The sequence below is a fragment of the Schistocerca piceifrons genome, chromosome 1, assembly GCF_021461385.2.
Source record: "Schistocerca piceifrons isolate TAMUIC-IGC-003096 chromosome 1, iqSchPice1.1, whole genome shotgun sequence".
In the NCBI taxonomy this organism is placed as follows: Eukaryota; Metazoa; Arthropoda; class Insecta; order Orthoptera; family Acrididae; genus Schistocerca; species Schistocerca piceifrons.
This window is the reverse complement of record NC_060138.1, coordinates 1,016,016,615-1,016,028,881: the sequence shown is the minus strand read 5'-3', so window position 1 is coordinate 1,016,028,881 and position 12,267 is coordinate 1,016,016,615. Positions and strand designations below refer to the sequence as shown.

General features: G+C 37.5%; 1 protein-coding gene across 4 annotated transcripts in view; it reads left to right on the top strand.

Annotated features, from left to right (window-relative positions):
• LOC124805311 (epidermal retinol dehydrogenase 2-like) overlaps nucleotides 1–12,267 on the top strand; it is a 373,514-nt gene that overhangs the window by 358,693 nt on the left and 2,554 nt on the right. For all 4 annotated transcript variants that reach the window (XM_047265864.1, XM_047265947.1, XM_047266089.1 and 1 more), the window contains 2 exons: nucleotides 6,963–7,210; nucleotides 7,388–7,513. In XM_047265864.1, coding sequence (XP_047121820.1) covers nucleotides 6,963–7,210; nucleotides 7,388–7,513 — 374 coding nt within the window. The remainder of the gene's footprint in view (nucleotides 1–6,962; nucleotides 7,211–7,387; nucleotides 7,514–12,267) is intronic.

The window sequence follows — 12,267 nt, the reverse complement described above, 5'->3', positions numbered from 1 at the left end:
GAAATTGTAAACTACTGTTCAAGTTTGTAAAGTAACACCCATTGGTTAAAATCTTAACCATTGTACTTTCTTGACAATCAGTGCAAAACTGCTGTAAAGTACTGAAGCATCTCTAAACAGCTGTTGTGCAAATTCAGGTACTTATAAATGACTGAATGCTTCTTAATAAAAAAAAAAATACTGAAATGTTTGCTCAGGTGGGACCAATATAAAATTTCAGTTGTGAGCTCTCTGAAAAAGAGTACAAAGAATTTTCACAAAAGTGGCAGGCACATATCTAATGAAAATATTGGAATTAAATTTGTTAATAACCCAAAATTGTGGAAATTAATGATAAATTTGGTTCTATTTCATTAATAAATTATATTAAATGATCAATGTTATTGGAGTTTTACTTATTTCATTGGAATGCATTTGCTTCCTCACTGGGAATGATAAAAGGATACAAGGCATTTCCCTTCCAGCCTCCCACCCCAAAAAAAAAAAAAAGGGGGGGGGGTCACACACATGTACTTACATTGATTCTCCTCATCATAAGTTAGTGTCCAATATATTTATTTTTATTTGGTCCTGTGACATCTTGTGTAGATATAGTAAAAGTCAAAATATAATGCACAGATAAATATTACAAATTTTTCTTATAATGACAACACAGAATGTTTCCTACAGACAATGCAGTTATACTGTACACATATGTGGACACATTTAGACATAAAAACAATACAGAAATTAATCATGATACACATTCAGTCTTAGTAACATTTAATACACATGCAATAGATATGATACAAATGATTCCTATATGTAAAACGGCTAGACAGTAGATGCATATGATCACATTTATACAATTTGCTATACATGTTCACCATTTTATGTTTCTCACATAGAGTTAGTATTTGCAATGACTGGTAATTTTACTTTGGAGTTAGATACGTGAGAGAAATGATTATTAGTGCAATTTCTAATTTCTTTATTATGTACAGAGCTGTTTTGTTTACAAGCATTGAAAGTTGTTAAAATATCCCTTACAAATACTATGGCTTAATTTATATACAAGCACAGAAGGTTGAGGACCTTTAATGTTGGGAAAGAGAACAATATGAATCTTTTCTCTTTTTGTTGCAAATGATTTTAACAGCTCATTTTTGTGTTTTGAATATAGTTTGGCTACATGGTGAATTTCCCCAGAATATGCTTTCATACCTGACTACAGATTGGAAACGTGTGTGATATGCCTGCAGTACTGTTTCTCTATTACAGCTTGAGTTCAGTATCCACAGCATATAGCCAATAGATGACATCTTACTTGTTGGAGCCTGAATGTGTGTGTTTTCTATTTGAGATCATCCTACATATGTGTTCCCAAAAATTTCACGTCACCAGTCTGTTTTAAGCTTTTGTTGTTTGTTTTCAGGTGGAGGTGATTCTGGTGCTTTTTATAGCATATTTGAAAGTTAATGGCTACAGTTTTTTCAGTGTTTATAATAAGTTTTTTTTTTTTTCAAACCTGTCTGACAGTTGCATCAGTGTCCTATCTGCTGATGACTGAAGGTCTTTTTTTATATGATCCTGTCATCAAAATGCTTGTGTCACCCACAAACAAAATTTTTCTTTGGCATGAAGGAATGAAGGAATAGGATTCGAGCTAATGCAAACCCTTGTCGCACACCATATTTCTTGAAAGTTTTCCCTGATGAGTTTCTGTTCTTATGATGTGTCCAGTTGTATGTCATGTTTAAGAATAATGTTTTGTTGCAGGTATGTGAGATACGATTTGATCAATTCATTTGGAAAACCTTTAATACCCACACTTTCTATTTTGTGTAGTAGAGTAGCGTGATCTATAATGTCAGACACTTCAGACAAGTCCAGAAATATACCATTAGCCATTACCTGTTGGTCTATGGCTTTCAGGATTGCATTTACATACTCATAGACAGCTGTGTCTGTGGATCTAGATTTCCAGACGCCATGCTGATGGTTTGATAGTAATGAATATGTTGTGGATTGGCAAGAGAGCCAACCCACTATGAGAGGAAGCCAAAAGGCACGCGTTTTAGCTCACGCAGGCTGGCGTGAGGTCTGGAACAGGTCAAGGAAATTAGACTAGCAAAAAAGGACGTAGCCGCTAGAAAGTTGGCTGTACAACTGGGTCGAGTGCTAGGAAGTGTCTCTAGACCTGCCGTGTGGCAGCGCTTGGTCTGCAATCACTGATAGTGGGGACATGCGGGTCCGACGTATACTAACGGACCGCGGCCGATTTAAAGGCTACCACCTAGCAAGTGTGGTGTCTGGCGGTGACACCACAGAATATTTGTTTTTAAATTCCTGTAGCCCATTGTAAAAGAGCTTCTCAAAGATCTTTGAGAGTGAATTTCAGAGGATCAACAATATACTTCCCTGTTAGTTTTATAATGCTGTCTGGAATATCACCAACACCACATGAAAGTTTTGTTGGTGAGCTTACTGCCAGTATGACCTACTCTTGTGTGGTCTGTTTGAGAAATATTGATCCTTTGAGAGGTGTGTTTCTAGTTTGGTAGTTTTTTGTATAAGGTCATTTGCTATATTGCTAAAATAATCATTAAAGATATTAGTTGCTGTGTTGGCACCAGATACTTGTCCACTTTCCAACTGCAGGTTAATTCTGTTTGCAACTGTCTTTACACTTGTTTCAGATCTGATAATGTTCCATGTGGCCCTTACCTTTTGTATGAGATATATTAATCATTTCTCTTTTTTTAATGAGGTCATGGTAGATCTTCTTGTATAATTTTGTATAATTTCTTATTTGTAATGATACAGGATTGTATTTTTCATATGACTCTAAGAATATTTTTGTTGCACTGGAGGTTTGTATGCCAGCTGGAAAGGCTATGTCAAAATAATGCTTATATGTATCGTGAAAGTTACTACTGAACATTTTATTTGTATCTGTCTCATTGTTCACTTCATCCCATGTTTCTTGGCTTAGTAAGCAGCACAAGTGTATAACGTTACTATCAATGAAGTCCATAAACTTACTTATTTTTGACTGGTGGCCTTTTCGGTGAAAATTTTCATGATTGCTGTAGCCTGTGTTTATTACTTCAGTGCTGTATGGGTAGCAGGTTTCTTGAATGAACATTTGGTCTAGGGCAACCTCATTGTTTAAAAAGATTCATGTTGGTGTATATACAATGGAGTTTAGAATGAAACTTTTTGTCATGTTCAGTAGTTTGTCTCTATGATTTGACTGTTTCAAAAAAATCAATTTTGAAGTCACCACATGATCTTATTTTTGGTTGGTTTAGAGTATTTAAGAACATTTCTAGGTTACATAGAAAGTCTTCAAAGTTTCCATCATGGCATCTGTACATAGTGACAATAACTACGCTCTTATCAGAAAGTGCAATGGTTGCTATTTCAGGATCCTTTTCTTTTATACAATCAGGATTTGCTTCCATTGCTCTATACTTTAAATTCTGCTTTACAAATATGATTGTTGCTCCATGTTTGTGAGAAGACTGCACAATGAATTGCCTAGGAGGAAACAAGGAATGTTTAAAGTATACATTTGCTGCTTTCCTAGGCAATGTTGAATTATGCAGATGACATCAACATTAAAGTCAGATCCCAGTAGTACTTCTAGATTTTGTAACCTGTTTGTTAATGATTGAGCATTGTGATACCTTATACTAAAAGGGGGAGCACTGATTTTGTTTTCTTTACTATTGTCATTGCTTTTATTCATTTATGATGAACTGCTTATCTTAGATAAGGTCATATCTCTGTTTATTTTGTGGCTCATTGATTAGTTAACTGTATATGATTACCTAAAGAGTAATAAGAATATAGATGTGTGCAGTTAAAGCAGACAAATGAAGAAGCTAATAAGAAAAATTATCTTAAAATATTATGAAATGGAAAATTTAAATCCCAAAATGTAAATTGAGATGGTTACAACTACATGTACCAGCAAAACAGAGAGCCTGACTGACAGCAACTCCAAACAGATTAAGATACTTCTAGTTTCAAGTCTACTTTTCATCAACAGAAATAGTGTCTAGGATGTATGTTATAGTTCTACATTCTTACGGTTACTGTAGATTTTTTCCTTCCAGTTATGTCCTACATATTTTTAAACTGAGATGAATATAGAATTAATGAAACCACATGGAGGGGTATTAGTCTTTCTTCAAATTCAGTGTACTATCTGTGTATAAATATAGGGTTTGCATAAAAAGTAATGTGACTGATTTTTTGCTCATGCAACTGTACTCCACAGAGCGCACTCACCTGCGGAGGGGGGAGATTGGTGGTGCTGGGTGTCTGGCCAAAAACATGTGGTGTGCCAGTCTATTGTGGGCTCTTGTCACGGCAGCATTATGCATTTAGTGGACACATTGCAAAGTCGTCAATCATGGCGCAACCTGCAGCAAACAATCGAGCAACATTACACCATCAAGTTTTGTGTGAAACTAGGAAAATTTGGTATGGAAATGTTGGATATGTGTCAGCAAGCCTACGGTGAGGATTGTCTGTCAAAAGCCCAGATTTTCAGGTGGGTGAAGAGCTTTAAAGATGGCAGCATTGATTGAGCACGAGGCCTGCTCCGGACGCCAGTCAACCAGCAAAACTGACAAAAACATTGACCATGTGCACCTTTTATTGAACACCAACCATCGGATGAGTGTCAGGATGATAGCAGACGATCTGACTTGATAAAGTGACAGTGCACAACATCATCACCAAAATAATTGTTGATGAGGAAGATCTGTGCCAAGAAGGTCCCAAAGATTTTGTCAGACGTTCAAAAGCAGACACCTGCCAAGACAAATTCAGAGCCTTGAAGCTGATCCAGAATTTTTAGATAATGTTATTACCGGAGACAAAACCTTGGAGTTTCAGTACAACTCAGAGGCAAAGCGCATGAGTGCCGAATGGTGTACTGCAGCATCCTGATGTACAAAACGGACTTGCATGAGCAAATTGAAGGTGAAAGCCATGCTGATTGTGTTTTTTGACATCATGAGTTTGTGCCCCCAGGCTAAACTGTCAACAGTGCTTTTTATTGCAAAGTGCTCAAGAGACTGAATGCCAGGGCCCATCGCATGAGGCTAGCCATCGCTGATTATTGGAAGTTGCATCATGACAATGTGCTGAGTCACACCTGCTTCTTGGTGGCCAGCTACCTGGCCAAGAAAGAGATTCCCCAGCCCCCCTACAGGCCTGTTGTGGCCCCGCCAGACTCTTTTTGTTCCCCAAACTAAAAACTTGCCTCAAAGGACACTGTCATGGGACCCTGGAGAAGGTCAAAGCCACCATGACAAGGGCTTTGAAGGCCACTCCAGACTCAGTGTTCGTGGCAGTGTTTGAAGTGTGGGAATCTTGAATGCAGTGGGTTATTAACTCTCTAGGGTCATACATTGAAGAGTACTAAGTGGTTGAAGCGATATCTACAATAAATTTTGATTCACAAGCTCAGTCTCATTACTTTTTATACAAACCCTGTATAATTTATTTTTAACTTTTGGTTTTTCTTTTTGAATATTAAGAGATCATTCCAAAATGGGGCTGTCATAAAGTCTCAATCCATTTATGAGAAATAATGGATGCATTTACGTAATATATAATTATAATATATTTATATGAAAACATGAGCCTACCACCACCATCACCACCACCACCATGACCACTACCAGGATAATCAAGAAGAATATTTATGCTAGAAGGGTGCATGTGGCTGTTGTTAATGACATGATTGCACAGTTTATCTCACCTGGCTGTGCAACAAGAGTCCGCTCAGAAATTTCACAAGGCAGCACCATTTAGAGCAAACATACAGTTATTTGTCAGTAAGTTCCAAATAAATGGAAACATTGCCGATGGAGAACATTGTAAGATACCTCTTGAACCACAAGAGACCATTCAGAAAATTGGAGAAGCAATGGATAGAAGTCCGAATCCATCAACTTTTTGTTAATCAACAAATTGGATGTTCCAAAATCAATGATTGTGAAAGTTTTGCACTTTATACCAAAAAAATCTATATCACATTAAAGTGCTTAACAAATTAGACTATGGAGATGATGAAGCTTGCCAAGATGCATGATAAAATGTGATAGAAATTGTTAACAGGAAACATTTGCCTTGATATGCTGGAACAATTCTGAAACCATAGTTTCAGCAAGAAGGCATTGCTGACACTGCTGTGTTTCAGCAGATGAATACTCCCCTCATTTTACTATTATGGCAAGGGAGTACCTAAATTGAAGATTTGCCAACAGATGGATTGGCAGATGTTCAGCAAGACTGTGGCTATATGTTGAATTTCTTCACTTAGGTGTATATAAAGTCAAGAGTGTACAAAACAAAAATAAAGAATCTCCAGGATCAAAGAGCTTGAATCAGAGATGCAGTGTTGGCTCTTTGACAAGGTATGCTTCAGAATGAAGTCAGATCAGCTCTACAACAACGGAAGCACTGTTTCAAAATGGATGGAGGCCACATTGCAGTATAATGAAAATGTGTACACATATTGGCAATAAACATAAATGTGTATTTTATATTTGCATTCATTATTTCTTAGAAACAGGTCTAGACTTCATGACTGCTCTGTATAGATACTTGAAAAGGAGGAAACAAGATTATAGAAAGGTCATTGCTTGCACTTGGGATATCTAGATCAATGTAAATGCAATTAGGACTTGAACATTTTGTAGATGTTAAGCATAGTGAATTCAGGTATTTAGACTTGAATGTTTTATTATTTTTAAAGAATAAAATAAGAAATACCTTTAAGTGACTTCTTTCACTTTTTTTCCAAGTAGTCAGTCTTGAAATAAAATAGAATGATTGTCATTATTCAGTTCTCCCTATTACCACATGAAGTGTGCTCCGTCAGTCTCATGAAATGATTTCCCCTTATTATGGGCTACTTCTAAAAGTAATATTTGGTATTGGTTAATTTTGTTTCACAGATCTTGGAAGCATTCTTGCCACGTATGATATCAAACAATCATGGACATGTTGTGGGTCTCTCTTCTATGGCTGGTGTAATGGGTATCACAAATTTGGTACCATACTGTGCTAGCAAATATGCAGTTCGAGGGATGATGGAGGCTTTATCAGAAGAACTGCGTGAGAACTTGAAGAACTCTCAAATACATTTCACTACCATCTTTCCATTTATTGTTGATACTGGCCTGTGCCAGAAACCACGTACCAGGTATGTGATAAATATAACAATATGACACTATGTAACTAAAAAACTTTGGAGACAATTTTGTATCCAGTGATGTTTTAGCCAGAGAGTGTAGTTTTTCCACAGTATAAAAGTAACTATCAGATGGTTTATGTACAAAGTTGAATTTTATTTTATGTTTTTATTAATATTATATTTCAGGTTCCCCAGTCTTCTAGCTATAGTACAAATTCCAAAAGCAGCATCAGAAATTATTAAGGCAATGAGGAGAAACTACAATGAATATTCCATTCCAAATGGGCTGTTGGACTTAAATCACTTCCTCAGGTATGATCATTTTCTTTATGAGAGTTGTGTTAAAACTTTTTATAATATAGAAGGGCATTTATTTATTTGTTATTTACCCATTCTATGTGACAATTTCTAACTAAGAATACTGAATGGGTCACACAGATTCTCAATTAACTCATAATCAGAAAAACAACAATTATATTGGCACAATGAACTAAATTAGCTATAAAGGTATGGTATACTAAACAAATATTTAACTTGGTTATTTTAGACAGTCATTGATAAATTCTTGTTTTGTATAGAAACATTTCTTCTGAAATAACATTTTTTACTTTAGCTCTGATTTGTTCTCTATTCAACTTAAAACATATAGATAGCTTGTTGTATTATAGAACAAGTTTGATGTACCTTGTGCTGTGGTGCCCTTTACATAGCCATTGACTAATTATAGATATGTCACTGGAATGACAGAGTGATGATAGTAGAAGTTATTTTTGGTAAAAATTGTAAATCTTCATGAATAAAACACAGCTTTTTGTGAATATAAATACAAGGCACTGACTGGAGACTGAGCTCCCAGAAGTGGATGTTTACTGGTGAAGGAGAAAGACACTTGTCTCATTATCTTAACTGCTCACTTCTGCATAGTAAATATCCCTCTATGTGACACACCCAAAACCAAAATGCAATATGTAAGTGTTAGAAATACAACTGCAAATTATGCACATTTTAATGTTTGAATGTCATACTTAAGTCATGACATTAAAAGCACAGCACAAACTGCCCAGTCTGTTTACTAACTGCCTTATTTTATATGTTCCACCACAGTCTGTCATCTTTCTACCCTCAGAGGAACTTAGTGGTTATCTCTCAGTTTATAAGGCACATTTCCAAATCTGCCGTCTATTCTTGATGGACCTATGTGATGGACAAAAATTTACACACTAGTTTGTCTTTAATCAGTTAAGCTACTGGTACCCTTTTATACTATGTGTGCATTTTTATGTTAAAGAGGCTTAGCCTTTGACAATGTCTCTGCTGAACATCTTAAGCCTGTTTTTCACCAGGGGCAACCATCTTAGATACGTGTCAGTTGTCTCGTTAAATAGTTCCCCTTACCTCTCCTGGCTTGTTCTTGTATCTTATTAGTGAGTTAATTATTGCTAATGTCTCTCACTAGCATAATAGTTCCACATATATTAACACCTACTGTGTACACTGTTGTGATCAATAAAATTCGATTCTACATTGTCTTTGTAACCTTTTGTCAACAAGCATTGCAGTTTTGTCCATCAGGAATTTTTTTCCTTGTATATAATGTGTGTTGTCCTTTCAACTCTCCCCTTTATTGACATCAGTCCCAAAAACATTTCTACTGCTTATTTCTGTAATATAACAAGTATTTATTGTGAAGTTCACAAATATATTACACATTGCTTGATTTGAAACACTAAAGATGATCAATAAAACTTCTTGAAATCCATTTTGTTGACCTTCCATCCATAAATTAGTACTTTCAATGTCTTAAAATTCAGAATTTCTTCTATAATTATTTCAGAGTTCTTATCAGATATGAGACTGACTGATATTCCCTGTACCTTCCTAATTCATGCCTACTTCCTTGTTCGAAAATGGATGTACTTTACTCTCTTCTATTTTATTGTTTTTAAAACTTCTGGTAGTGTTTCTTCAGCATTTTCTGATTTTTACCTTGAATTTCATTAATTTAGTCTGTTTTATTATGTGCAATCAATTTATTTACTGCAGTTAAAAAGTATTTATTGTATCTTTAGTATCTGCATTCACTTCTCCAACTTTTTGGAGATGACTGCCTTCTGTATATAGTGAAATTTATCCTGTTCATTTCTTTATTATCATATTCAGCACACTTCTTTCATTTATCTCTTACTGTCTTGGTCACCACATGCAAACCATAATAATAGTTTGTTTCAGCACAAAATGTGTAGTACTTTCGAAAATCTTTATTCATTCTTTCGCGTTCTTCTACTCGTAGAGTAAAAAATACTAAATGATGATCTGTAATACTGATACATGCTGGAGCATGTGGCTTTGATAGAAGTAAAGTCTTGGAAAATGAACTTGGAGTAAAAGAAGGCTTGGGGAGGGGGCAGGGGGGGGGACATGACTATCAGAAATATCAGTAGATGGAAGAAAAAGAGATTAAAAATGAAAAGGTGAAAGGGGTTAATAAGGATGTTAGTAACTGACTGTGCAATACTATATTCATTAAAAGTACAAGTAAAAAAAATATAGTTAGACCTTAGGAGTCATGGTAGAGATCAGTGCACTGAAGTTTTTCTTGCTCTTCTTGATTACTGTCATCCTTTTCTTCTTTTCATCAGTTTTCTTTGGTACTTTCATCATCATCATCACCATCATCATTCCAACTAACTCAGTGGGTTGACAAATGAGGCTTCTCCACCAGTCATGGTCACTAACAGTTTAAATGCTCTGGATGTGTTAATGTGCACACACCTTTGTACCTGTCCTTGTGTGCTCTGAATGTTCAGAGCTCACAGGGACAGGTACAAAGGCGCACACATCAACACATCCAGAGCAGTTCAAGCATTAAATTTCACTCCCTCTTCAATGCTATCTCAGGTATATCCTCCTTGCATGGTGTTAGATTTCACCTTATTCTTGTACCTAAGTCTTGATCCTTCATCTCTGAGTGTCAGATCACACATTACTCTTGGTAGTCTTTCAGCATCCATGCATAGTGTATATCCATATCATCTCACCTGCTCAATGTTATTTTGTCTGGTAGTCTTAAAATTTGAGCCTGTTTCAGGTTCCCACATTACAAGGGTCTGTCCCTCCATGTCTTTCTGACTGTGCTATGGATAAACCTCTTTTCAGCTGCCTGAATTTTGCTGATATCTTTACTTCTCATGTTCATGTTTCACTATCATATCTCAAAACTGGAATGTAATAAGTTTCGTAGATGATGCTCTTACATTTTTGTGGTACTTTCTTGTTTCATATTAGGTCCTCAACTGTTTGACAAAAGTTACAACATGCTTGGATCCTGTGGGTGATTTCTTTGTCTTGTTTTCTTTGCCATTGTTACTTTATTTCTGTTTAATTTCCCCCTCTCCCTCCTCTCCCCCCACCCCCAACCCCCCCGCCCCCAACACCAGCAGGGGTGCAATTTTTACTCTTCTGCAGCTTTACAAAGCCTTGATACAATCCTGCCTTGATTATGAGAGTCCGGTAAGCATTTCAACATCACTCTCAGCCTTGTGGATACTGTATCCAATACACCACTGCAGGTTTGACTTGCAACAGGAGCCTTTCAAACTAGCCCTGTGAACAGCTTACTTGTGGAGGCTGGGGTCCCTCCATTACAGGTTAGGGGCCAACAAAAAATGGTTCAAATGGCTCTGAGCACCATGGGACTTAACTTCTGAGGTCATCAGTCCCCTAGAACTTAGAACTACTTAAATCGAACTAACCTAAGGACATCACACACATTCATGCCCGAGGCAGGATTCAAACCTCCGACCGTAGCAGTCACACGGTTCCAGACTGTAGTGCCTAGAACCACACGGCCACTCCAGCCAGCACCAACAACAGTATGTCAATTGTGCTACCCAAGTTCACAGCTTCCCTAAGCATCCAAACTACATTCTTCTCTTTCCAATCCATCCTGCAATCCATTTCCTGCAACAATCACAGTTCGTGTCTGGTCCCTCATCTCCTTTTGTTTCCTCTTCCACCTCTCCTCTAGACTTGCTCACCTCTGTGGTGCATCCCTTGGACACAGCTTTGTCTTGACCTATCCCAAAATCTGAAAGACTTGGTTCCTCTCGAGGCCCTCTGTCATCAATTTTTCTTAATCCTTGGTGCATCCTGGGGTTCAGAAGTAGTCTTTTCAGATGGCTTGATGGTTGCCTGTCAGGTGGGCTTTGCTTTTACTCACAGAGGACATATTGAACTGTGCTCCTCGCCAGATGGCTGTAGTGCTTTCACTATGGAGTTAGTAGCCATCTCTCATGCCCTTGAGTGTATCCATTCCTGCACAGATGGGCCCTTTCTCAGCTGCAGCGACTCCTTGAACAGTTTGCAAGTTCTTGACTGATGTTGCCCTTGCCACCCCTTGGTCATTGCTACCCAGAATTCCCTGTATGCACTGCAACAATGAGGATACTCAGTGACTTTCACCTGGGCACCCGGCCATGTCAGGATCCCAGGGAATGGACTCGCAGATAGCCTGGCCAAACTAGCTACTAATAAACTCACTCTTGAGACTGGTATTATGCCAACAAGTTTTAGGAATCTGGAACACATAATGGCTCAGTCTGTTTTACCAAACAAGCTACAGGTGATACAGTATACTACGAATTTGTGGAGGTCCTCCATGCAAGCCTCGTGCAAGGAATCTGCAGTTATTTGCCAGCTGCACATTGACCATACTTGGCTGACTCATGGTCATCTCCTCCATCATGAAGACCCAACCATTGTCATTGTGGTTCTCTTTTGATGGTGGTCTATATTTTCCTGGACTGTCCCAATGTAGCCACCGTGCTGCAGACTCTTAATCTCCCTTACTCTCTATTAGGACATGATGATGCCTCAGTGGCTGACTTAGTTTTACATTTTGTTCATGAAGGAGGGTTTTACCACTCTGTTTGACACGGGACCACTTAACATTATCAGCCTGCTAAGATGTCGGCAGAACACTCTGTTGCCTCCTTTGTCCAGACTGGGCTGCCACTGACTGGGTGTGGTGGTCAGCCTGGTCTTGGCCCCACCTGCTCTTTTACTGT